The sequence below is a fragment of the Pleurodeles waltl genome, chromosome 10 (assembly GCF_031143425.1).
Source record: "Pleurodeles waltl isolate 20211129_DDA chromosome 10, aPleWal1.hap1.20221129, whole genome shotgun sequence".
NCBI classification, from domain to species: Eukaryota; Metazoa; Chordata; class Amphibia; order Caudata; family Salamandridae; genus Pleurodeles; species Pleurodeles waltl.
Window position 1 is genome coordinate 813,253,008 of NC_090449.1, and position 26,971 is coordinate 813,279,978.

The 26,971-nt window shown below is 44.9% G+C and overlaps 1 protein-coding gene across 3 annotated transcripts in view; it reads left to right on the forward strand.

Moving 5' to 3' along the window:
• The window catches only part of LOC138261913 (ATP-binding cassette sub-family B member 5-like), a 987,125-nt gene extending 960,398 nt beyond the window's left edge, over positions 1–26,727 (forward strand). For all 3 annotated transcript variants that reach the window (XM_069211477.1, XM_069211478.1, XM_069211476.1), the window contains one exon: positions 25,085–26,727. In XM_069211477.1, the coding sequence (XP_069067578.1) occupies positions 25,085–25,282 (198 nt within the window). In that variant the 3' untranslated portion in view covers positions 25,283–26,727. The remainder of the gene's footprint in view (positions 1–25,084) is intronic.
• Positions 26,728–26,971: the final 244 nt, after the last annotated feature.

The window sequence follows — 26,971 nt, forward strand, 5'->3', positions numbered from 1 at the left end:
AGTTGGAAGAGTGAATCTGACATCCTCCAAAGTCCAATACTTTACCTACTGCTGGTTAGGTTCGAGTCGGAGTATTACATTTGACCCTTTTTTAAATGTGATTCTTTGAAAAATGTTTATATATAGCGCTCTTTCTCTCTTTCTCTCACTATATATAAATATAATATATATATATATATATATATATATATATATATATATATATATATGTATCTAAACAACACAGTCCTCATTGCAGCGTACTATTAACACTGGTGCACACGTAAGGGACAGACCTTCCCTTCTTCATTTTTCAAAACCAAACAATTGTAACAAATTGTAGCCGTCGCACTCCAGGAGAGTTGCATGCTTTATTTTGATAGTGTGCTCCACCAAAACCACCATTAACGCATTTCAACCAAAAGGTCTTGTTCACATGTGCCTTTCTTGAGATGCCACTCATCCAAATAGTTATCTGCGAGATAAAATGGGAGATAGTGCTAGTTCAGAGACCTTTGGGATCAATCTGGTTCAAAGCAGACAAATATATCTCTTTATGAAGAGTCACAACCAAGTGCTTTACACCAATTTAGCATCCCTACCCCTCCTCTACCATTGAGATGACCGCCTTAAAATGGAGAATGTTTTGTAGTTAAGTTGGGAATAAAACATTTTCTGCATGGGTCTACCTAGCATCTCTGTTAAGTTCCTTTTAGTGTCCTGATAATCTGTCATTGCTGCTCTCCAGGTTTGTTAAAGAATTTATGAAGGGGTTACTCCAGACCTTTACTCCTCTGTCCAAACATCTGTTTCATAGAATCTGAACACTTTTGTGGGCTCCAACATTTGGAGGCCCCTTTTAGCACGCCGTAGATACTGTTTAGCAAGATAGTATTCAACCTTATTGGGGAAATTGATGAGTTCTTTGTTCAGTACATATCGTCAAATTCAGCAAGCGCAATGTGTCTTTTACCACCAACCCAGAATGTACTGCTGAAGCACCTTGTTCGTTTTCACAACTGTGACGAAGTTTACCTGCAATATTCCTTCCACAGTCCTCTTAACAGTTGGCTGTACACTCACTGGATGTTAATCAATGTGTAAAGCTATACACTAACAGAACAAGGGACTTCTGTAACCCGGAACAACTGTTTGTCTCTTCCCAAAAGTTTGTCAATTCCAAAAACGTCTGAAAGGGTTACACTTTGCTTTGTCTTCTACCTCATAAAGTTTGATAGACCTTGTAACTGTAAAATGCTGGAGCCGTGATGGCTATGGCGACAGTGTTTGCAAGAGTGCACATCAAAGACATTTGCAGAGCTTCAGTGTAAGCCTTTACCAATACCTGCGCCAGATTCTATTGCTTCAACGTCTGTGAACATTTGAAGCTGCTTTTGACAAGGCAGGGCAATTGAATCCTGAACCTCATTCCTTCCTTATGTTTTACGTTTTATACTGCTTTTGTGGTTGTAGTTCAAGCACTTGAATCTATGAGAGATCTAGTTCTGGAAAAAATCTTTCTTACCTAAAATCACCTTTCTCAAGCATTAGTTTCTTTCATAGATTTATATGCGGGAGCCCTTCTTACCTTCATAAAACGTTTACTACTTCTTGAAGGGCTCTGAAAATCTGTGGTCTTGAGCTTCTAAGGAGAGTACAGCTTTATGTCTTTCCATTTCGTTGGCTGCAGTTCATGCCACACAATAAAATGGATAGAATGCAAGCAGTCTATTTCTGTTTCATTGATAGTTAAATGCATATTGTGATTATTTAAAATATGTACCTACTTAGTGGGTGATTTTATTAAGAACTATTAAGAACTTTCGCACTTGCGCTTTGCTCTCTGGTTCACTTAGCTTTAGGGAGAGTGCTCTGCTGCTTTGACACTTGGAAGCCATTTCTCCTCCCTGGAGGACTTCTAAGCTGCCATCCTGAGGTGCCACGCTCTTTAATTGTTCAGAGAAGCGATTTACTGCTCCCTTTATAAGAGCTGCCCACTTCAATCAAGAAATCCTGTAACAATAATTATGGTTTTAAACAACTGAGGAAAATGGGAACCTTGTCCAGATGTAAAAGGTTTAGTATCTTGCTGGCTCACTATCTTGCCTTAAATGCCATCAGCTGGTTACAGCTGAAGCTAAGCCAGGAAAAGTTACATACACTAGTTTTAAAAATATTATAGAAATGCAGACATAAGATAAAACATCCAGGTAATTTTGATATTTTGCGTTTCTTGACTGATACTCAAGTTAACTTTATGTTTGTAATAGGAATATGATTAAATGAATCCTCAAAACTAGATATTGCCAGGGCAGTCCCTCCTGGATATGTAAGTAACCATTTGATCTGAGTTGGAAAGAGGAGCAGTGACATAGCAATTATCTTTCGTGGCTCATTTCAGTGTACTATACTTCATCTAACTGAACTATCAAAAGTGGAAGGTTTGGGTTTCTGTCTCAAAAGTTCCCAACAATCTACTTTTTCATGAGCCTTAATCTATTGAACACCTGGCCAATTTCTGCATTTATTAACTCACACCATTTTGTGCGATTCTCCAGTTTTACCATCCTAGGAATTTTTTATCTCCACATTGATAATAAAGAGGATACACTAGCCAATCACTTATGGATGTGTTATTAGCACTTAATCTAAGGCAATTGTTTTCCCCCTCACCAGTTCAGCTGGCCATCCTTTAGATGTAGCACTGGCAAATCATCAGACATTATTAGTTGACAGCCACTAGTATTATCCTGATCTGATCACTTTGTAATCCCTTTTAGTTAGACTGAGTCCAGAAGTATAAAGCATCCAACACCAAATATCATCTGTATAATTTTTAAGTAGGGTAACATCTAAGGGCAAGATTCAGTGGACCCTCTAGCAAACTCATGGCCAACATTAACTAGCAATACATAGACACCAACCAAGTAAACCATTGGCTAAGGGTGGCAATGGACAAGCTATCCCATACACAACATAGGCAAAAATACTCTGCACCTTGGTTCTCATTGCAATTAGCAGATGAAGAAAGGAGTTGAAAATTGGCAGAACAGCTATTCAGTAAAAGACAAAGAAAAATATACATTTGCACTTGAATCTTATAAAACGTTAATTAAAATTGTTCACATTTTGCTGCTTCAGAACTTGAAACCGTTAAGAATATTTCTTGCAAAATTTTCCAAATGACTAAATTGATCATACTACTTAAAGCCTGCAGTGCTGAGCCCACACAATCTCTCAGACTTCCTGAAGGAAAACACTGGTAAAATACAAGCTGAATTTAAAATTAGGAATCAGTCTGACATTAAAACGAGAACCACCTCTTATAACTTTTTGTCAAAAAAATACTCAATTTTCCAATTTCAAGCACATCACCCCTCAGCAATCCTAGCAAGCCATTTTGGGCTGTAAATCGGGGTCTCCTGATGTCCTGAAGATCCGTGTGTCACCAGAATACTGGCCTACGTAATGGAAGTAATTAACCCTGTTGTCAACACCTTATTTAACACCTCTGTGAACAATGTCTGTGTTCCATTAAGATGGAAGCAAGCAAAGGTAAAACCTTTTCTACAAAAAAAAAAAAAAACGTGCTGTGCCGGTTATTTTATTGAATCTCAGACCCATCTCCCTGCTCCCGTCACTGCCCGAGATGATAGAGAAACTTGGCAATCTTCAACTATAGTCAAGCCTTTTACATTTTTCTCATTCAGGTTTCAGGCCACAGTATAGCACTGATGTGGCTCTACTGAAGGTCTGTGAACCCATTAAAATTGCCTTAAACAGAGCTAAGAACACAATTTTTATTTTTTTTAGAACTATTGGTGACATTCACTACTGTATCTCACTACTTTTGAAATGTCAGTCCGAGTTGGGTATTTGTGGCCGGGCACTAAGACGGCTCCAGTATTTCCTTTGTGACATATTCCAAACGGTAATAGCTTCCTACCTTTCTTCAGGAGGCAACAAGCTCAAATATTGGGTCCCTCGAGGATCCTCCATGAGCATCACCCTACTTAATGTTTACATGGCTCACGTAGCAACATTAAGAGGGTTTTGGGATTAATGTAGTATCCCATGCCGATGATAAACTGTTAATATTTTTCAGTAAACATGATTACGGTTTTCCCCAAAACTTGCTTCAAAATGTGCCTATTCAATGTAATTGAATGGATACAACAGAGTTACTTAAAATGCAACTCCGACAGGACTGAGATTCTTGTTTTTTGACTGCATCAAGAAATTCTCAATCAATGATTGGTGGCCAGAAGGACTGCCAATAACTGCCAAATCCATATTCTCCTGCACTGGTAGCAAGAAACTTTGGAGTAAAATTTGATAATGAACTAACTTTCCACCCCCAAGTTCTTAATGTTATGGGTATTTATTTTATATTACTCTGTACACTAAAGGCATTTTTGGATATGCTCCCCTTGCTCCCCTTGGAGGCCTGGAAAATAGTTGTGAATGCATTAGTTGCTTGTAGAATCGATTTTGCTGATAGTTTCTATTTAGGCCTTCCCAAAGCCTTGGTCAGTCAGCTGAAGGAGGTTCAAAATGTTGCAGCCCTACTGGTTCTAAAGCTACCTCGCAGTTCATCTATCCCCTAAAATCTCAAACATCTTTATTGGCTAATCTTGACCTGTTTCACACACTGGATTAAAACATCAGTCCCAAATATCTTAGGGAAATATGCCACTAATACAATCCAATTAGAGTTTTTAGATCTAGTAAGGCTTTTGGTAGATCTTTGTCCTCCTTAAGCAGCAAAAGCTTCTGGATTTTCTAATTGAAAATAAAAACGAAAACAGTTTGGTGCATGGCTCCATCATGTTGATGAAGCTGTGCACCATACTTCAAAAACCACTAACAGGAACCGCCGTGATGGCTGTCCCTGCCAATGCTTTAAGAAATGACCGCTTGCTTAGCGGTCATTTTTCAATTTGGTGGTAAGCAACTATGTCATGGCGATGGAGTAATTTAATCTGTTGCCTCATAGAGAAACTGGCGCCCGTCTACAAATAAATCAGGCCCTCAGTTATTCTATTCTTCTCAAATCTGTTCAAATGGCATATTAACTTGATTGTTGGCTAGTGTCAGGGCGTCCTTTGCACTTTATAAAACAATTTATAAATGTGTACCCTGCTGTTTAAATATTCATTAAATAAGATTTCCAACCTGAAGACTGTGAATAATTTGATTATGTGAATCTAGAGATATAGTATAGTAGATATGGGTAAGTATCTTTTTGTGCAGCCTTCTTCCTGGATGTTATGACTTTAGTGGCAGCCTGAGTATTTGATTTCATAATATATTGACATCCTCAGTTTACAACTTGTTGCATAGTGATTAAATACTTCTTCATCAGTTATGCTTTAAAACGATATTTTAACGAATTAGATGGCTGTTTACCCTGCACTACTATTATGTTCAATTGTAAATGTTATTCTTTGTGACTGGCGGTAGCATACATTTGATCATTTCTGCCACAGAGTACCATAATACCATGTGACCTTTGGTTGTACTAAGCTAAAGCAATACCCGATTTCTATGTTTGTTTTCTTTGTTTGGGCAGTGCTCCTCAGTTTCAGCACAGACTTTAATTTGGAATTATGTTTTAATCTCTCAGTGTCTGTGGAGCACAATCTCGTATTTACACATTTATTGTATAGTAGCAGATCTTAGAACAGAGTAAATATTGTGCAACAAAGATCCACTTCTTATCAAGCTGAAACAGTCCATGTAGTCTTTATGGGCACCGAAGCATTACAGAAGAAATAGCGGCGTACGGGGAAGATTTACTTGCATATTGCACCAGGTTTGCATCACAAAAGTGCCGCAAACCAGCACAAATTATTTTGGAGTTACTTTCTGATGCCTGAATGTAATGCTGCTTGCGTTACTTTGCTCCAAGAGGGCATTCCATTGGTGGTGTTTGAGTGTTTCCATGCAGCCACCCCTGGTTTTTTATGCAAAATCCTATGCACTAACAATGGTAGACATGGCTTTGCACCAAAAGACAAAAAGCCTCTTTGAGGCAAGTGTTAAAAAGAGAAATGTTCTTATTTCTCCAAATGTTTGACTTTGCATGTGTGCTACACTGCGCAGCATATTTCCAAAGTGAGAACATTTTGGGGACAAATGTATGTGTGTGGCAGTAGACAGTCTGACTGTGCACAAGCACTAGGGAGAGAGCAGGACAGCACCATATATTCATATAGCACTGTCCTGGTTGCTCCCTCTTATTCAACACAGTACAGCAAAATTTGTTGCTGTACTGCGTTGGTTTTTAGTACATTTACCCCTACACGTCTGGAAAAGTCCTCTGCTACATGACATTAAATGACTCTCTAGTTTAAACCTGAGAGTCCTGATTACAAATGTGGATGGCTCTGCCTTCTTACAGTCACTACCTGGAACTAATGTTTTTACTGATGAATAATACACAAATCTGAGACAACCAGATGCTTTCTTACAGACCCTTCCCTGAACCAATTCGATGAGGCCAGCAAAACCACTTGTCTGTCCTGTACCATTGACCCAGCTGCTCTCCTTCCCTGACTCCCAAAAACACCTCCATATCCTGGGATATCCACAGTAATGCTGCAGACATTTTATGCAGTTTTCTCTTTGCTCCAGGACTACATCACTCACTCCACTTTAACAGAATCACATCTGTTTCCTAACAACCCAAGCCATGTTGCCCAAGTTATTTGTGAATTCAGATTTTGTTGTGACCAAAACAAGAAGACCATCAATCAGTCTGTGCTTAGCTTCATCTTATGCATTGATGTATGGAGAAGGTGTACCCTAGCCTCTTTCTGGAATATGCTACTGAAGCATCTCTGTTTCACCTGCACCCCACTGTAAAATATTATTGTTCTATATATTGTGACAAAAGACTAAGGGGGTCATTACAACATTGGCGGTAAATCCCGCTTACCGCCGTCCAGAAGACCGCCAACACACGGCCGCGGATTTCCGCCACAGCTATTACGACCCACAGCACGGAATCTGCCAAAATGTAGGCACCCACACAAGTCCGCCACACCAAAGGTCAGTGATAAACTGGCGATAACAAAACTTCCACCGTCACGCCAACAGGAATACGCCCACACTATCACGACCCACGAATCCACGCGGCGGTCTTTCAACAGAGGTATTCCATTGGCGGTACACACCGCCGCGCTCAAAATACACACACTCTTAAAAAACACAACCACATTGGGCAATTCCAAATACACACACCTGATACACATACACACACCACTCCCACACACCCACACCACTATAAAACACCCACCCACATCACCCACAAACCCTTACTACCTAAAATATTGACGAAGGCCAAAGAGACAGCACAGCAAAGACAATACCACCATACAGAGGCACACAACACCATCACACATACACATACACTCACAAAACACCACACACCCCTAAACATCACCCTATACATCACTACACACACCACTTCACACATCACCCACACCACCCCATGGCACCGCAAAGACACCTCAGGTTTTCTGAGGAGGAGCTCAGGATCATGGTGGAGGAAATCATCCGGGTAGAGCCACAGCTAATCGGATCACAGGTGCAGCACACTACCATAGCTAGGAAGATGGAGCTATGGCGCAGAATCGTCGACAAGGTCATCTCAGTGGGACAGCACCCAAGAACACAGGATGACATCAGGAAGAGGGGGAACGACCTACGGGGGAAGGTGCGTTCCGTGGTCTCAAGACACCACATCACGGTTCAGAGGACTGGCGGCCGATCCCCACCGCCTCCCCCACAACTAACAACATGGGAGGAGCAGGTCTTGGCTATACTGCATCCTGATGGTCTCGCAGGAGTAGCAGTAGGAATGGACTCTGGTAAGTCAAATCTTAACTATTGCATCCCCCACCCTACCTGCATGCTAACACATACCCCCACCCTTACCCTCACACCCATCACTCCAACTCCTCACATATGTCCCACTGTCACAAACCACACATCCCAACACCAAGCCCTGCATGCAACAACAAAGCATGGACACCCATCACCAATGCATGTCCACTGCACATACCCACACAGACCCCTAAACAATTAGCACACAAGGTTCTACACAGGAATGCAAGCACTGGGGTACGGGGTCACCCACCCATTGCACACCATGGCACACCCAGATACTAAAACTATGCCTTTACACCCCTGCAGGACCCTACCCAACGTCACCGGACAGGAGGTTCCTGACATGTCCACTCCCCCCACAGAAGAGGCCCACAGTGATGGCAGCAGCTCAGTCCAACTGGATCTAGATGACCAGCCCGGCCCATCTGGGACCTCGGGACAGTCGGTTCCCCTCACACTGGCACAAGCCAGAACAGAGCCTCCCCACTCCGGAAACACCAGCACAGCACCCACCCAGCAGGCCCATACCTCTGTCCCCAGGACACGTCAAGCACCAGTGTGTCCACCACTACAGGGAACCGCGGCTAACCCACCACCCCAAGAACAGCAGTGACCTGGGGGCAGTGGCAGTGGGCACACAGCTCAGGGGACAGAGGCCCAGGAACACAGGGGAACTGGGAGGGCTGCTGTGCGACAGGGGGAGAACATTCCCAGGGAACCCACTCTCCACGAGGCCTCTTTCCAACATCATGGGAGCCTACCACCATTTCCAGGAGACAATGGTAACGGTACTGGCCAAGTTTCAGGAGACCCAGCGGCTGCAGGAGGAACAGTATTTGGGGTTCAGGGAGGAACTCCAATCCATCAATACCACCCTGGGCACCATTGTAGGGGTGCTGAAGGAACTCGTGAACACCAGGAGGGACACTGTGGCACAACAAGGGCCCCCTGACACAAGCCTGGACGATCACCTCTGCTGGCGCTAGTGGACAGGAGGCACCGCCACAGGACCACGACACCAGCACCCCACCCCCTGCAGATGGAGAACCACCCTGCAAGCGGTCCCTGAGATCCAGGACAAAGACAGAGAACAATGCCAAGACCCCCGCCAAGAAATGAGACCACCCTGATTGTCATCCTTCTGTCCCACTTTGTCACCCTGTCCATCCATCAACTGCCCCAGCTCCACTTCCTATGCCCCTTTGGACAATGCACCTGTGAAACAAATAGACTGGACTCTGCCATGGACATTCCTCCACCACCACCCCTGCCCATTTTACAACCCTCTCCACTATTTAGCACTTAAATAAACACCCTTAAATCACAAAACTATCTGGAGTCAGTCTGTGCTTTCACAAATGTGTATTTGAAATAACTGAGGAAAACAGCATTATTCATTGTATTGTCAACATACCTATGTCACACAGCTCTAGTCCATGAGGAAACATAGCAGAGGTCACACAGTGGGACCCACATCTGTGAAATCGAAAGGGAAAGTGACAAATCAGGGTCCATACACTGGGTGAAAGTGACAGACAGATGAGAGGAAGAACAAGTGTATCAGATGTAGAAGGCAGTGATGTCTTCTTACCTGTCTCTCACTGGAAGTATTGATGAATCACGGTGTTTCTGTTGTCGATATCCTCTTCTTCTGCTTCCTCTTCTTCACTGTCCACAGGCTCCACAGCTGCCACAACACCTCCTTCAGGACCATCCTCCTGCAGAAAAGGCACCTGTCGTCGCAAAGCGAAGTTGTGCAGCATACAGCAGGCCACGATGATCTGGCACACCTTCTTTGGTGAGTAGAATAGGGAACCATCCATCATATGGAGGCACCTGAACCTGGCCTTCAGGAGGTAGAAGGTCCTCTCTATAACCCTCCTAGTTCGCCCATGTGCCTCATTGTAGCATTCCTCTGCCCTTGTCCTGGGATTCCTCACTGGGGTCAGTAGCCATGACAGGTTGGGGGTACCCAGAGTCACCTGCAAATGTCGAGGGACAACTGTTAGACACACACTAACACTTAGGGACAGACCCAGACAACTTTTCACACTGTATAGGTTCCATGTCCTCACCTAATAGCCACACACTGTGCCTCTGGAGTTGCCCCATCACATAAGGTGATGCTACTATTCCTCAGAATGTAAGCGTCATGCACTGAGCAGGAAATTTGGCATTCACATGGGAGATGTACTGGTCGGACAAACACACCATCTGCACATTCATAGAATGGTAACTCTTCCGGTTTCTGTACACCTGTTCACTCCTGCGGGGGGGGGGGGACCAAGACCACATGTGTCCCATCAGTGGCACCTATGATGTTTGGGAGAAGTCACCTTTCACTGTAGGCAAATCCTCCACCTCAGGGAACATGATGTAGCTGCAAATGTGTTTCAGCAGGGCAGACAACACTCTGGACAACACGTTGGAGAACATAGGCTGGGACATCCCTGATGCTATGGCCACTGTCGTCTGAAAAGACCCACTTGCCAGGAAATGGAGTACTGACAGCACCTGCACTAGAGGGGGTATCCCTGTTGGATGGCAGATAGTTGACATCAGGTCCGGCTCCAACTGGGCACACAGTTCATGGATTGTGGCACGGTCCAGTCCGTAGGTGACAATTACATGTCGCTCTTCCATTGTCGACCGGTCCACCAGCGGTCTGTACACCGGAGGATGCCGCCATTTCATCACCTGCCCCAGCGGACATGCTGTATGGAGAACAGTGAGCAGAGGGTCAGCCAACACTGACGTACGAAAACACAACTTTATTGCACACATTTTTCAATCCGCTATCCGTCTTAGTGTGTATGGAGGCCTATATATGTGTGACGCATTTTAAAATAATGCCATGTGGCCCCCTGAAATGGCGGCTGCCTGACCTGTAAGGTGACAATGGGATATGAGGTAACTGCGCTGGCGTTAGACACCGTCGCGGTAGGCGGTCGAAGATCGCGGTGCAATCCTGCATTGTTTAACATTGGGCCCTATGGGTCCCAGGAGCCAATGACGATGTACGCCGGCGGTCACGGTATGCTCCGCCGCGGACTTGACCGCCATTTTCTGTCTGTTCACTCACTTGATACCTGATCTTCGACAGGAGAGGACCTACACTGCAAGTGCTGCTGTGACCTCAGTCTGGAAGCGACAATGGCTCATGTGTCTGGGGAAAGGGCCCCTGCCTTCACCACGGAGGAGTTGTAGAAACTAGTGGATGGGGTCCTCCCCCAGTACACGCTACTCTACAGTCTTCCAGACAAACAGGTAAGTACACTGTGAGCATGCTGTATGGGCAATGCCTGTGTGGAGTGGTGTGGATGTAGGATACAGGGGGGGAGAATGAGGCGTGCATGAAACGATGGTGAGTGTATGTGCGTCATGGCAAGGGTAGGAACGCGGGCCAGGGACTGTGACGGTCTGGACGGTTATATCTTCTTCCTTTCCCCTGTACTATTCCTGTAGGTCAGCGCCCACCAGAAGAAAGATATTTGGCATGCCATCGCCAAGGAAGTCCGGACCCTGGGGGTCCACCACAGACGGAGCACCCACTGCCGGAAAAGATGGGAGGATATTCGCCGCTGGAGCACGAAGACGGTGGAGGCCCAGCTGGGGATGGCCTCCCAACGTGGGTGGGGTGCCCGTTGCACCATGACCCCCCCTGATGTTCCGGATCCTGGCGGTGGCATACCCGGAGTTGGATGAGCGCTTGAGAGCATCACAGCAGCCACAAGGGGGTGGGTACACTCTCATTCAGCTGAATCAGCGTGCATTAGAGGTGGGCTGTGGGTACCCCTAGGCCTGGGCGAGTTTTGTAGGCAAGGTCCCTTCGTAAGGCAGGCCATGTGGCACCCCTCCCCACCAGTGTTAAGAGCCAACTATACCTAGTCAGGCTCCTGAGACTTCCATGTGTGCGGCAATCGGCATAGGCCTTGTACCCCATGGCCCTGTGATTATTTAGGGAACTCTAAGTGCATGGCGTAGTGCAGGGGGCTGCTGTGTCTGTAGTGTCCGCCAACGGTAGCGGAATTGCATGCACTGAACATGTCTTTCTTCTGTCTCCCCCCCCCTTTTATGTGGTCTCCCTGTTCTTGTGTGCAATAACATCATCAGGTGGAGGAGCAGTGCCACCGGAGCAGGAGGGAGCTGCATCCCACATGGCCCTGGAGGGCGAGACTACGGACTCCGAATTCACCAGTGGGACGGAGGGTGAGGGGAGCTCCACGGCGGGGACAGGAGCTGAGACCCTCGACACAGACTCCTCCTCTGATGGGAGCTCCCTTGCGGTTGTGGGCCCCTCTGTGCCCCCCACATTTACAGGTACAGCCGCCACCCCCCTACCAGCACTGCCCACCCAGCAGCCCCTCAGCGTGTGCCCCATGGCCGCTCACCCAGGAGGGTGGGCATCTCCTTCGCCCCAGGCACCTCAGGCCCTGCCCCTGTCAACCCTGCTGCCCTCAGTGAGGAGGCCATTGACCTCCTCAGATCCCTCACTGTTGGGCAGTCTACCATTCTGAATGCCATCCAGGGTGTAGAGAGGCAGTTGCAACAGACAAATGCTTACCTGGAGGGCATTCATTCTGGTCAGGCAGCCCAACAGCGAGCTTTTTAGACTCTGGCCTCAGCACTGATGGCAGCCATTGTCCCCTGTGTCCAGCCTCCCCCCTCCAACTTCCTCCACCCAGCCCCAATCCCCTGTACCTCAGCCTATCCCAAGCACCGTAAGACCAGCATGCACACACCTCAACACACAAGGGTAGCTCTGGCAAACATAAGCACCACACATCCCACAGGCACTCACACAAGCATCATACCCATGCAGACATACCAACATCCACTGCCTTCACTGTGTCCCCCTCCTCCTCTTCTCCCTCCTCCCTCCCTGTCACGTCTCCACTCACACCTGCATGCACTACATCTTCAGCCAGTACGTCCATCACCAGCACGCCCGTCACCACACACCGCTCACGTGCACTCACCACCCCACTACCATTCACACATCCCCTATGTCCTCTCCCAGTGTGTCTGTGAGCCCACCTCCCGCAGTACACAAACACAGTCACACACCCACCCAACAGCCATCCACCTCACGACAGCCTCCAGCCCATGCACCTTCACCCAAAGTCAGCAAACGTACACCTCCTACAACCACTACCTCTTCCTCCACTCCCAAACCCCCTCCATCTACCCGTCCCAGTGTGTCTAAAAAAACGTTTCCTCTTAAATGTTGACCTCTTCCCTACACCTCCCCCACCCCTTCCGTCCCCTAGGGCACGCCTTTCCAGGTCCCAACCCAGCACCTCAGCCACCACATCACCGGGAACAGTGGTGCCAGCAGTAACCGGCTTCTGTAGTGTGCCAAGCAGCAGGGCAGCCAGTGTGCCAAGGAGCCAGTCCACGGACAGTCCCCCACCTCAGAAACATAAGAAGTTGGCCACAGCCCGGAGGGAGTAGGGCAAAACACCTGCCACCAAGGGCTCTCCCAGAACTACAGTTGGGAGTGGCAAGACAGCTGCGCCACCATCCAAGGTGGGGAAGGGGCAGAGAAAGAAAGGGAAGTCGCCGCCAACCTGCACGGCGGACGAGACCGCCACCAGCACCGCTTCCCAGGACACTACCAGCACCGCTTCCCAGGACACCGCTGCCACCAGAACCGCTTCCCAGGACACTGCCGCCACCAGCACCGCTGCCAAGGACACCGCCGCCACCAGCACCGCTTCCCAGGACACCGCCGCCACCAGCACGCTCACTGAGCCACTCACCAGCACTGCAGTCCAAATCAAATGTGTTTTATTGAACATAGTTACCAGCTGCATATAGCATGAAAATGTGAGTAACACAAAATAATCTATCACAAAAGTCTCTTAACAGCTGATATTGTGTTATAAAAGTATGAGGATGTGGCCATTTAGCTTTTCTGCAGATACATACCCTTGGATACCCACGTCTGTTAAGGATGCTGCAGTTCACTTAGTGAAACAACTATGCAGCAGTGGAAGCAAATCACTCTTAGCCAACTCATAGGCAGCTGAGATTTCTAATAAGTCCATCCATAAAGTGTAGTAATTGCAACTTCAGTCTTTCAAACTAAAACAAAGTGTCACCTTTCTGCAATCCTTAAGATCTGAAGATATATTCCTCAGTTACCCAAAAGAATCTCCTTATGTACTGGAAAATTGGGAAAAAAACTTAGATAAATAATAGTTCGACTTCATATAGTCTTTTGAAATATGCGCATATGTCAGGGACACCAAAATAGCTAGCTGCCACACCCAAGTACCTACCTCTAACAGCAGGACTTGAAAGAAACCATATCTACGAGAGTCTCTACCAAAGGTTTTAATGGATGAAAAAGAAAAGTGTGGAATACCAATAGAAGATTCCAAGTGGGGAACACCATTGTAGGGTAACAAATACACAAAATGCCACACAGCTGATTGAATACTAAAGACTCTACATTATTGATATTACTACAGGGGCAATGAATTGCAGCCCTTTTAAGCTTCAGAATAGCAACTGCCAGTCTCCAATGTAAACCATCCAACTGAATCTAAAATATCAGTACATGCAAGTACAATCTTTTGCATTACCTCAGCCTTTGCAGACTGAGACTTTGGACCCAAGATCGAATGGTGAGAGGATGGTCAGTATTAAGAAGCGATCCGTAATCCATTTTCTGCTTCATTTTTGATTATCTGATGCATTCTCAGAAAAGGATAGTTGAGGTAGTAAGCCTGGCTATGACAGCTTTCTTTCCTCTAATAACTGCATGTCAAATGCAGAAATTGCCAGAGATTGCACAATAGAAAAGCAGATGCTCTCAGTAGAAGGCAAACTACTAATCACAAGTAGAAACTCCACCCCAAGGTGTTGAATGATATGTTTACCAAGAGTAATGGGAGGACAAGCAAGAGGGCCCATTCCTTTCCATGTGAATTGAAAATGGAATTTTATTTACGCATGGAAATTCACAGAAGAAGTTTCAATGGGGAACACACTCAGTCTCAAATTATCTCTTCTCGCAACAAGGAGCAGTCCTACATTCAACATTTGCACCCTACATCCTTGTGGTTGCAAACTAATAGTAAATATTTAGAAGCATACTCTCTCTTCCTGTGGAGTTAACAGAAGTGGTACATGTAGTCAGACACACTTCAACCAGTTCAATCTATTCAGGGGTCTGCTATCAGAACACAGAATGGTGCATTCAAGAATATAATCATTTCGAGATTCTTCCATTTAAAAAAAAATGTTTTTAGCACAGATTTGTATAAATAGGGAAAAATTAAGTACTGCATATCAGCAATGTTCATTTACCTTTAAACACTGTGTTCAGGTTTTCTTTTTACCTGCAAAAGAGTACCAGACTTTTGAAAACACTTCTTAATTGTTTCCCTCTAGTTCCCTTAGTTCCATTTGTGGGATCTTAATTTAGGCTGTCCATCTCTTAACAGCATACCCTTTAAAATGTTATATTCCTGACAGCTACTGCTTTTAACACTCTGCAATTCACTGGCTCAATACTTCCACAACAAGATCACAGCAACCTACATTAACTCTTCTCACCAATGTCGAACACCTACTCTCCTAAGATGAAGGCTCTCACAGCCACCTGATCATGGACTGGATGCCCCTATCCACCCAGGAAACAGCGGACATCATGGGATCCATGGGATCCACCTACTCCGGCTCACCCAATGAACCCTGCCCCCACCACATTTTTTATCTGGGTCAGAAGGAAATCAGCCAAGGCCTCACTCCCATCATCAACAACTCCATCCGAACAGCCACTATCCCCGAAACCTGGAAACAAGCTGAAGTCAAGCCACTCCTCAAAAACCCACTGCAAACCCCTGCAAACTCAAAAATTACTATCCCATCTTGCTGTTCCCATTTCCGGCTAAAATCCTGGAAAAAGCCATCAACCAACAACTCTCTGAACACCTGGAAAAATCCAACTTACTGGACAACTCCCAGTGCGGCTTCTGCTCCAACTATAGCACTGAAACCACCCTCATTGCCGCAACAGACTACACCAGGACCCTCCTAGAACAAGGAGAAAAGGCAGCACTTATACTTCTCAACCTCTCCCCCATCTTCGACACCATCAGCCACTACACTCTCACCGCAAGACTAGTCCACGTTGGGATCAGAAGCAGTGCCCTCAAATGGGTCCACGCCTTCATCACAGGATGCACCCAGAGAATCTGCCTTGCTCCTTTTACCTCATAACTCAAGGACATCATATGCGAAGTCCAACAGGGTCCTTCCTTAACCCCACCTTGTTCAATATCTAGGTGACGCCATTAGCAGAGATCGTGCACTCCTACAGACTCAACATCATCTCATACCCCACCGACACACAGATCGTCCTCTCCCTCGCCAAGGGACACACCCCACTTGGAGCCCACACTTCCCCCAGAGAAAACGTTAGCAAAACCATGTGCCATGTAGGATGCGAGACAACTGCTTCCAGCTGAACACAGAGAAAACAGAAGTGATCACCTTTAGGAACAACCCCTCCCCCTGGAATGACTCATGGTGGCCCACTGCTCTTGGACAACCCCGACAGAACTCTCCCAAAATGTAGGCTTCATCTTAGACAACAAGCTCACTTTCAGAAAACAAGTAAACACTGTTGCATTGTCCTACTCACACCAACTCCGCATGAGACAAAATATTCAAATGGATCCCTGCCGCATCCAGAAAGGCAGTAACCCAGGCAACCGTTACCAGCAGACTGGACTATGGAAATGCCCAATTCTTGGGACTCTCCGCACAACTCCTCCACAGACTCCAGACCACACAGAACTCAGCAGCAAGACTCGTCCTGGATTTACCCAGAAGAACCCACATCTCCCCCACCTCCGGAAACTACACTGGCTGCCCATACACAAGAGATGCAAATTCAAGGTCCTCACCTTTACCTTCAAAGCCGTCCACAACATTGAACCCGACCTCATTAACCACAGACTCTCCTTCCACCAGCCTGCCAGAGAGCTTCAACCAACCTTGCGTTAACCACATCCCGAGAATCTGACATACCCGAAGCAGAGGAATGCGCCTGCTCCTACATTACAGCCAAGAATGGAATGAACTACCCGCCCATCTACGAACCACACACATTCTTGCTGAATTCAGGAAGAAGCTCAAGGCATGGCTGTCTGAGGAATAACCTAACCAGCTTGCAGCCAGTCCTCCCAGCGCCTGGATCCCCCCAATCCTCTCCCTGTGTGATAAATTGCGATCTAAAAATCGATTTGGATTTGATTGAATTATAAGCTCTTTCTGTGGCACCGCTATATGGTTTCATTCACCAAACAGTTGTCAATAACTTTTCTTGTTTTCTGCCAGATGTTGGCTTTGAATTTGAGGTTGCACAATGGTAGCCTTACGATCATTGTCTCTTGTGCCATACCTGTCCGCCTTGGAAGAACGTTTTCATTATATACACTCCAGAAAAAGCTCATAGCTGACATTGAGAGGGAAGAGCACAGAATCGATGATCAGCGTTTGCAGTTACTTTTTGCCTAGGATTGTCAAGACTGTAAGAAAACACCTAAATGCCCTTGAATCATCCTCTCTGTTAAGATATGCTTTGAAAAAGTGAGGAAAAACCTACCTGAAGCTTTAAGAGCTGGGTCTGTTAGAGAGAGAACAGCAACTTCAGATGCTGGTGGTTCCTCTTTTGTGAATAGTCTGCTATGTCAAATGGTGACTTCATCATTACCGTACCCATACTTGAAGCGTTCCTGTCTTGAATTAGATTTAGAGAGCAGGGCTGAATTCAGTAGGATTGTTTCGCTAAGAGTCTGTTTACAAGTGTGTTAGTAAATTTCTTCATCTGCCAACCTGTTTGTGCAAGAATCACAATTCTGTGATTTTTGTAAGCACCACTCTCTGCAGTTTTCCCGGAATGAATTTCAGGAGTTCAAACCTACTTAGATATACTAGAGGAAAAGCAGGAATTAAAGTGTGGTACATGTGGAATTTGGTGAGCAAAACATTTCCAAATGTATTTGCTCTTTTTCCAGAAGGAAGCTCAAAATGAGAGGTAAATACCACATGCCATGGTATTGGTATTTACTTGATATGGTAATTACTTCACACGTGTCCTGCCCACTTGAAATCTGAGATAGATATTTTGGTGTAAAAATTCAGTGCCCCATTCTGACTTTGACACCCGTCTTGTGAGAAGATGATATGGCAGCTGTAAAAAATGGGTCATTAGTTGTGTGGCCTGCACAAGTAATGATTCCACATTTGTCCTCCCCTGGGAACCAAACACCCCATTGTAGCACTTGACTCTCTCAGGGTAGTGGAGTGGAGAAGCCCAAGGCCTACTCAAGGGAGGTTGTGTGGACTAGTAATCACCATTCACAGATACACAATAATAACACTGAATAAATGTTTCTCCAGTCTGTGCTTTTTCTTTTGAAAAAGGAAAAAGTGCATTTCTTACACACACACTAGTCAATACTGTGCAGAAATTTACAAGTATACATAAGCAGATGGAAATACTTCTTGATGACATTGTGTAGTCACTCTTACCCCTCCCAAAGGGAGATCTAGATCAACAAATCACATACATCACTTGTATTAAAATGCAGTAACTGAATATAACTTTAAATGAACACATTTAATATTGGCAATACAACATTTATACTTTGAACATGAGTGGTTGTCAGCGTCATTACTTTATTAAAACATTCACAAGAGAACATTTCTATACATGTCTGGGTGATTTGTGTACTCAACACACTCAGCATAACCTTTGGCATGAATAATGCAATGTAAACATTGCCCCTAAAAGGCATTACATTTATAATCAGAACACTATGCAATTATAGACATTCACCCCCCTAGAGGGTGTTTGTACGCATGACTCAGAATAACTTTGGGCATACACAATTAAAATATAACCCCTAAAGGGATTCACATTTATAATACAATGTGCACTTTCAACCTTTCACCCCTACAGGGTGATTGTGTAGCATGAAAACTCATGTTGACACTGCAGCCACAGACTTTGCCCCTAGAGAGCATAGCACTCCCTTCTGTCCAGCCTGGGGAGTGCTTAAAAATGCTTGGAAACTCCTTGGTGGTTATTCTTCTGATATCCCTCCCAATTTAGGTTGGGAAATCAGGAAATCCTTGTGAGGAAAGGCAGCGCTGCTCCTGCAGCTGCCCCCGCATGTGGCAGTTTTTTTGGTGGAAACCCACCCTCCTGGGCCCAACACAGACAGAAAACAAAGTTTTTTTAAAGCAAATATGTAGACCACACACAGCATCATAGGGCACTACTCGTCAGTGGCATGCATATGTAATTATCAGCTTTTCCGATGTGATGGGGGAGAGCTGTGATTTCTTTGATCATTTTTTTGTTTGTTCTGGCCTTGTGCAGTACTTTTTTCACTTTATAGTGCCCGGTCCCACCCAGGCACCCCACATGCATGGTCTCATGTTGGGGGGAGCCCACCGCAGGCTGTCCTCGGCAGCTCCCCATGCCAGCAGCACTCCAGATGGTCATCAAGGGGATCTTCCTTCCAATTGTCCAGCTGCCTCCAGTTCCAGTGTACCACAGAAATACAAATGGCATCACCCAGGAGACATCTGCTCTGGGGGGGCTCACCTCAACCCCTCACTGACATCACTGCCAGGGCCTTCCCCTGCAAAACTTCAAAGGAGCTGCTCTCCTGGTATGGCTCTAGAGGTCTTGGCTCCCTCCTTTGTTGAGTGGGCTTGGGCAGGCCCTCTTCCTGGCACACGGTGACAGCTGGCTAATTGATGCAGAGCAGTCCGCCCTACCCCTTTCCTTGTCAGGAGCTGACTTATGCACTGTTAATTACTCCCTTTGTGGCGGGAGGCCTTTGTTCCTGCAGCTGGAGAGAAATGTAACAAACCCAGCCCAGCAGGATAACAAAAGGCTTGGGGTCTGATCCGGAGTTGAGCCAGGGAAACATGACATTCCTGAATGACTATTAAGTTGTACAGATATGTCTGACTCTGGTGCCTGTAGACCAAGAGGAATTGAAGCTGCGCTCTGAGGCAGCCTTCCCCATAAGTGTATAATGGAGTGTCACTGCAGACAAGACAGTAAACCACACTGACTTTCCCCATAAGTGTACACCACTATTATAAGGCCTATACCAAGTCAGTTCCCAATCCTGCTGAGTCCCTTCTGTGCCTAGCTACCTGTGCGCAGTTTCTGGGCCGTGCACAACAGGATTCTCCCACACATAGCCCTCAAAGGCTGTGTGCACATGTGTGTGCACACATGTTCACAAGTAACCAGCCAAGTGCCTCTAACCATGGCTGCACCACAGCAACCTTATCTTAAAAGGCGGACACTGGTGGTAGATGTGCAGTCCATTTGCAATAAGTTTACTGTGGGTGGAAAACCTGGTGATCAAAGAAGCAAGCAAAAAATCCTAGTGCGTTAGATGGGCAGAACCCATCTTCCTACAGCAACTTTCGGAGCCGAGAAATCTGCAGAAATATGTATCCATTAAAGTGCATGTTACTTACCTTTGACTGAATAACATATATGTTTTTGCATATTTATCATCACTCATGCCCACCCCTCCACTGATCTTACTCTTGCGATAGTCCATTGCAAAAGCTCAAAAGGGCCTGAAATCGCATATACTCCTCAGAAGACCAACTTTTTTGTGAAGCAGCTCTCAGAAAATACACGACATTTCATGATGACATGCTAACTCTTTTACTGTTTCAAAACTATAGAAGCCAATAATGCATCTTTTGAAGTCTTCAAAGTCCTTCATCAACTAAATATCCTTCTGTGTAATGCATCTTCCTTTTCCTTGACATCTGAGTTCTGCAATACCCGCTTTGACTTTTTTTTTTTCATCTGAGAGTTGTCACCATTGCTAATACGTTTGGCCACACTGGGTCAACTCTTCTTCCAGTATCATCTTCTGGTTCTCTAACCTCCTGTTTCTTGGAATTCTCACTTTTAAATCTATTCAGAAATTACTCCAAGCATAATATCTGCATCCCCACTTGATCTTCTGTTTTTTTTTGCAGTCCTCTCAAACAATAGTGCCTATTCTCACTGATCTATGTAATTTGTCCTTTAAGTCAGCCCTAGCTCCACCTTTTTGGAAATCCACTTTGGTTGTCTATCTGCAGATTCTGCTATTCTCAGTAATTACCAAACCTTTTCTCTTGTTCCTCTTCCTTCCAAAATAATTGGAAAACATGTCAGTTTTCAAATCTCTATCTAGTGTCCTATCTTCTCCTTCATTCCCACCAGCCTTGTTTCTGACAGTTGCACAGTAGCGAATTCCCTCTTCCAGCTTTTGCCCATGACCATTGTATGGTTTCCAACCAGAGGGCACTGCCGCACAGATCCTTGTGGATCTGTTGACTGCTTTTAATACAGTCCCTCATCCTTTCTTCCTTGCTAGGCTTTGTGAATGTGACATCTAGGATCAAGCATTGACTTGGCTATTCTCTTTCCTCTGCCCCTGAACCCATGCAGTCAAATCAAGTTGATACTTTATTTGGTTCAGAGAACCATCAACGTGTACAAAAGTAAACAATCACAAATAATAATATTCAGATTCAAAACATTTAAAACAATGTAGCATTGATGCATTCATAAACAATAGTGATATTACAAGTTGAAAACAGCTCAGTCCAGGGTTACTAATATATCAGTCTAATGAAAGACATTCATATTTATTTTCCGATAGTGCAACATTCAGGAGTGCCAAGGGTGGAGAATGCAAGAAGCAATTGAGCTGTATTTATTTAAAAAAAACATGAAAGTGCAATACGCTTTTTAAAACATCAAAATACAATTATTTGTTCAAAAGAGCATGAGTTAATATAATTATAAGCTTATATAATATTCATTAGAACATTCCATCTTTCAGTAATTCCCAGGTGTTTAGTTTCATAAAGTGCAATAAATGTAGCAATCTGACAATGCAGTACCAAAAGACGTGGCATATGAAGTACAGAATATCAGCAGGATTCTATCTTTCTACCCTGATAATACATGGATATCATAGCACACAGACACAGTAGTCAGATTCGAAGAGTCACAATCTTTCTGATCTATACTCTTCACCACTACACCCTCACCGCCCACCTTTTTTCCAGACTTCACTGGCTTACAATTTTACAGCACTCCATCTTTAAAGCATTTTGCTTTTGCCTGGGCCATCCATTTTACCAGTCCTCTATAGCTTAAAAGCAAATACCTATTTTACATCCCTTCTCATGCACTTCCCTCAGCAACTCATAAGCTTCTGGTTGTTCTTGAGGTTTGGGCACTCCACATTAGGTGGCATCTTATGACCTTATTTAGAGTTTGGCAGACAGATTACTCGATCACAAATGTGACAGATATCCTGACCGCCTTATTAAAACTGCCTTATACCAGTGGCACTTTTAGTAAAGGGAACCAAGCTCTAAATGAGGCCTATAGTTTCCTTTGTACCTTTATATCTCTTTCCCTGCCCTCCATTTGATTGTGTTCTGTCTCTTTCTCGTCTTCCCCTCAGTAGCTTACCGCCAGGACATCAATGAGGGCAATTGCACTCTTTACAAAAATTCATCCTTATCTCCCATTCTTAACTCTTTATAGAGAATATGTATCTTTGTGTAGTGTGATTTTCTGATTGAGCCTTTGCGCACAAATAATAAAGTTGATTGTTTTTATTTAAAAATCTAGGGGGGCAAAATAGTAAGTGTTAGACCTCACAGCCTTAGGCCTTGGGTGGTCACCCCCAACTATTTGCCTGCCTCCCTCCACTTTTTGACACTGTTTTTGCTGGTTTTAGGACTCTGCGCACTTTACCATTGCTAACCAGTGCTAAAGTGGATAGTCTCTCTCCGTTAAAACATGGTAACATTGGCTCATACCCAATTGGCATTTTTAATTTACTTATAAGTCCTTAGTACAGGGTACTGCATGTACCCAGGGCCTGTAAATTAAATGCTACTGAGGGGCCTGCAGCACTGATTCTGCCACCCACATAAGTAGCCCATTAACCATGTCCCAGGCCTGCCGTTGCAAGGTCTGTGTGTGCAGTTTCACTGCCACTTCGACTTGGCATTTAAAAATACTTGCCAAGCCTTAAACTCCCCTTTTTCAACATATAAGTCACCCTTAAGGTAGGCCCAGGGCAGGATGCTGTGTAGACAAAAAGCAGGACACATACCCATGTGTGTTCTGTGTCCTGGTAGTGGAAAACTCCAAAATGTGTTTTCCACTGCTGTGAGGCCTGCTCCTTTCATAGGCTAACATTAGGGCTGCCCTCATATACTGTTTGAATGGTACATTCTGATCAGAAAGGAGTAGAAAGGTCATATTTAGTATGGCCAGAATGGTACAACAAAATCCTGCTGACTGGTGAGGTTGGATTTTATATTACTATTTTAGAAATGCCACTTTTAGAAAATGAGCATTTCTCTGCACTTAAAATCATTCTGTGCCTTACAGCCTGTCTCCAGTCGACGTCTAGGCTGGGCTGGGCTGGTTGACAGCTCCCTTGTGCATTTCACCCAGACAACCACAAACACAGGATGCTCAGTCACACCTGCACACATCAGCATACTGAATGGGTCTTCCTGGCTGGAAGGGTGGAGGGCCTGACACTTACATTTCAAAGGACAGTGGCCTGTCCTCCCACAAAGGACTCCCAAACCCCCTATTAGGGCCCTGGCAGACAGGATTGTACTGAAAGGGGACCTTGTGCACTTCAAAACCGCTCTTTGAAGTCACCCCCACTTCAAATGCACTTTTGGGTGTATAAACTGGGTCCTGGACCCTACCAACTTCTTGGGACTGACACTCTGCACCAGAACCTGCAACCTGCCAAGAGAAGCTGCCTGGCTGCCCAAAGGACTCGCCTGGACTGCTTTTACTGTGAAGGGCTGTTGCCTTTCTGTTGCCCTGCTGCCTTGCTGGCCTCTGGATCTGCTAAGAAGTGCTCTCCAATGCTTGAATTGAGGTTGCCTCCTGTTTCCTGAAGTCTCAGGGCCAAAAAGACTTCATCTCTGCAAAGGAACTCCTTGTGCGACGGAAATCGACGCACAGCCTGCCAGAAGCGATGCACAGCCTGTCCAGCAGTGAGCAAATCACTGCATCGCCGAACCGGAACGACGCAGCCCTGCTCCCCGAGTGGAGATCGACAAGGCGCTAGCGTTGCAAACGGAATTTCGACGCACAGCCCACTGGATCGATGCATTGCCGAGCCGGAACGACACAGCCCGAATTCATGTGAGATGAATTGACGCAGTGCCTGCCGTGTGACAAACTCTGACGCATCGCCCACCGGATCGACGCAGCACCTGTGACTGCATCCTGCACGGCCTGGATTTCTACGATCGACCCTGGGTTTCAAAAGACCACGCATCACAAAGAGGATTCAAGCCTGCGTGCCGGAAATTCGATGCAAAATCCTTCCCGCGTGGAAAAGAATTGATGCATCGTCTTGTGTGCACCCGGAAATCCGACGCACACCCTTTGTTTTCCACGCATCTCCTCCTCTGCGGTGCCCGTGCATGTAATTTTGACACCTACCAGGTACTTTGTTCTGAAAGAGACACTTGTTGCTTTTTAAAGACTTAAAACTCTTATCATTGCAATATTAATACCTTATCTTGTATTTATCAAATCTTGATAGTTTTGACCTTAATTCATTCAGATAAATATTCTACATTTTTCTAAACCTGTGTGGTGTATTTTTGTGGTGTTTTCACTGTGTTATTGTATGATTTATTGCGCATATACTTTACACATTGCCTTATAAGTTAAGCCTGACTGCTCAGTTCAAAGCTACCAGAGGGTGGACACAGGATAATTTGGATTGTGTGTGACTTGCCCTGACTAGGATTGTGATCCCTGTTTGGACAAGGATGTATACCTCTGCCTACTAGAGACCCCATTTCTAACAGTAAACATGTGTACTTTTTTAGAACTTAGGGTGTGCCTTCAAAACGTGTTTTAAATAAATGCTTCTTGAACAATGTGATAATAATTGAAATCACACAAATGAGCCTACAGATTCATGTTGTGATCAAGTCCATTCAATATTTGATACATTGAAACCATGCTCACTTCAACAACTAAAGAACATTTATATCATTAGTCCCTCCAAATCATTTTGACATTACAGATTAATCTATGAATAGATTACCTAATCTATGAATAAAACACTTTATCCTTTTCTTTCAGGTTGTGCAACAGGCTCTTGAACAAGCCAGAAAAGGAAGGACTTGCATTGTTATTGCTCACCGTCTTTCCACAGTACAGAATGCAGATTTGATAGCCGTAATCAGCAATGGAAAAATAGTAGAACAAGGGAGTCATCAACAGCTTCTTGCAAAGAGGGGCGCATATTTTAATTTAGTGAATGCTCAAACTATGAGTTAGAAGGCAATCAACAAAAATGTTTCATCAAATGTCCAAAATGTCCTTACCTGATTTGCACTGAAAAACATACATATGTTTCTCTTGTAAACATTTATGATTATTTGCATTATATTTAAAAATCCAGGTTTAAAATGTCTTTGCACTAGGGATTCTCAAGCACTGCACTATATAAACAAGTTGTACAAACTCATTGACATTAGGATATATTTTAGAAACGAAACAATATGAAGTACAAAATAGCAGTTATAATGCTAAATATTTTTTGTTCTAATGTGAAGTTTGCCTTTAAAAGTTATGAATATGTGAAATTCAATGTTTAACTCATAATTCAACCAGTTGTTTTAAACCTACTTTGTTCTATAACAAATTATAGAAACATTTATTTTTCCTCACACCATATATTATTTTAATCAGGATGCATTTCTTAATTACCCCTAATCCTGTATTATTCTCTGCTCTAACCTCCTCCTGCTTCCACGCGCTCGGCATTCTAAAACAATCCTTCAAATGGATTTCCCTAGAGACCAGGAAGACAGTCAACCAAGCACTCATCAGCAGCAGACTTGACTACGGTAACGCCCTCTACGCCGGCACCACACTAAAACTCAAAAGTAAACTCCAGAGAATCCAGAACACAGCCACACGCCTCGTCCTTGGCCTCCCCCACCATGAACGAATCTCACCACACCTCATATCCCTTCACTGGCTCCCCATAGACAAGAGAATCACATTCAAGATCCTCATCCACGCACACAAATCCCTCCACAACACCGGTGCAACCTACCTCAACGACAGAGTGAACTTCCACTCTCCCACCCGCAACCTCTGATCAGCCGACCTCGCCCTAGCCACAGTCCCCCACATCCAACGCACCACCACAGGAGGCAGGTCCTTCTCCTACCTCGCCCCCAAGACCTGGAACTCCCGCTCCACCAACCTCCCCAAAACCAAAGACCTCCTGCTCTTCAGAAAGAACCTCAAGACATGGTTGTTCGAACAGTGACCCTCCTTGCCCCCCCACCTTGACCCCCAAGTGCCTTGAGACCCTCACGGGTGAGTAGCGCGCTCTATAAATATTTTTGATTGATTCTCTAACCTGCCAGTCCTCTTATCTTGCTGTTAGTTTATCTGTTCTGTAGATTCCTGTTGCCATAATAACTTGCCCCATCTTCTAAAGAAAAGCTGTCGTGAAGCAAACAACCCCCAAGCTTCTCAACCTTCCTTTGCTCATCCTCTGTCTCCCCCTCATACTGCTCATTCCTGTGTGGTAAGATGTGGCTGCTTTGAAGGCTACATCAAGGCACACTGCCTTGTTTTAACCTTGAGAGCAGAAACACCTGAGAAGTGCTCTCCTTCCTTTAAATTTTTTTTATTTTTAGAAAGAATGTTGCATTGTTCTGCTGGGAATTTGGCTATGTTTATTAAAATTTTCAGTGTTTTGAACATTTCATTTAGTCTTGTCAGTGTGCAAATCGGTCTCCCCCTTACTTGCCCAATGTGCGCCAATGGCTTGGAGCAGTATAGTCCCTATACGGACTTTGATGCTCCCCAACTGGACTCGTCTCTCTTTTTTTAGCTCTTACATGTTAAAACAAAGCTATAGCATTCTGCATAAGAATGACACACACAAACTAATGTTCAAACATTTACTTAATGGCTATAAAGCAGAACTATATAAACTGGACCATC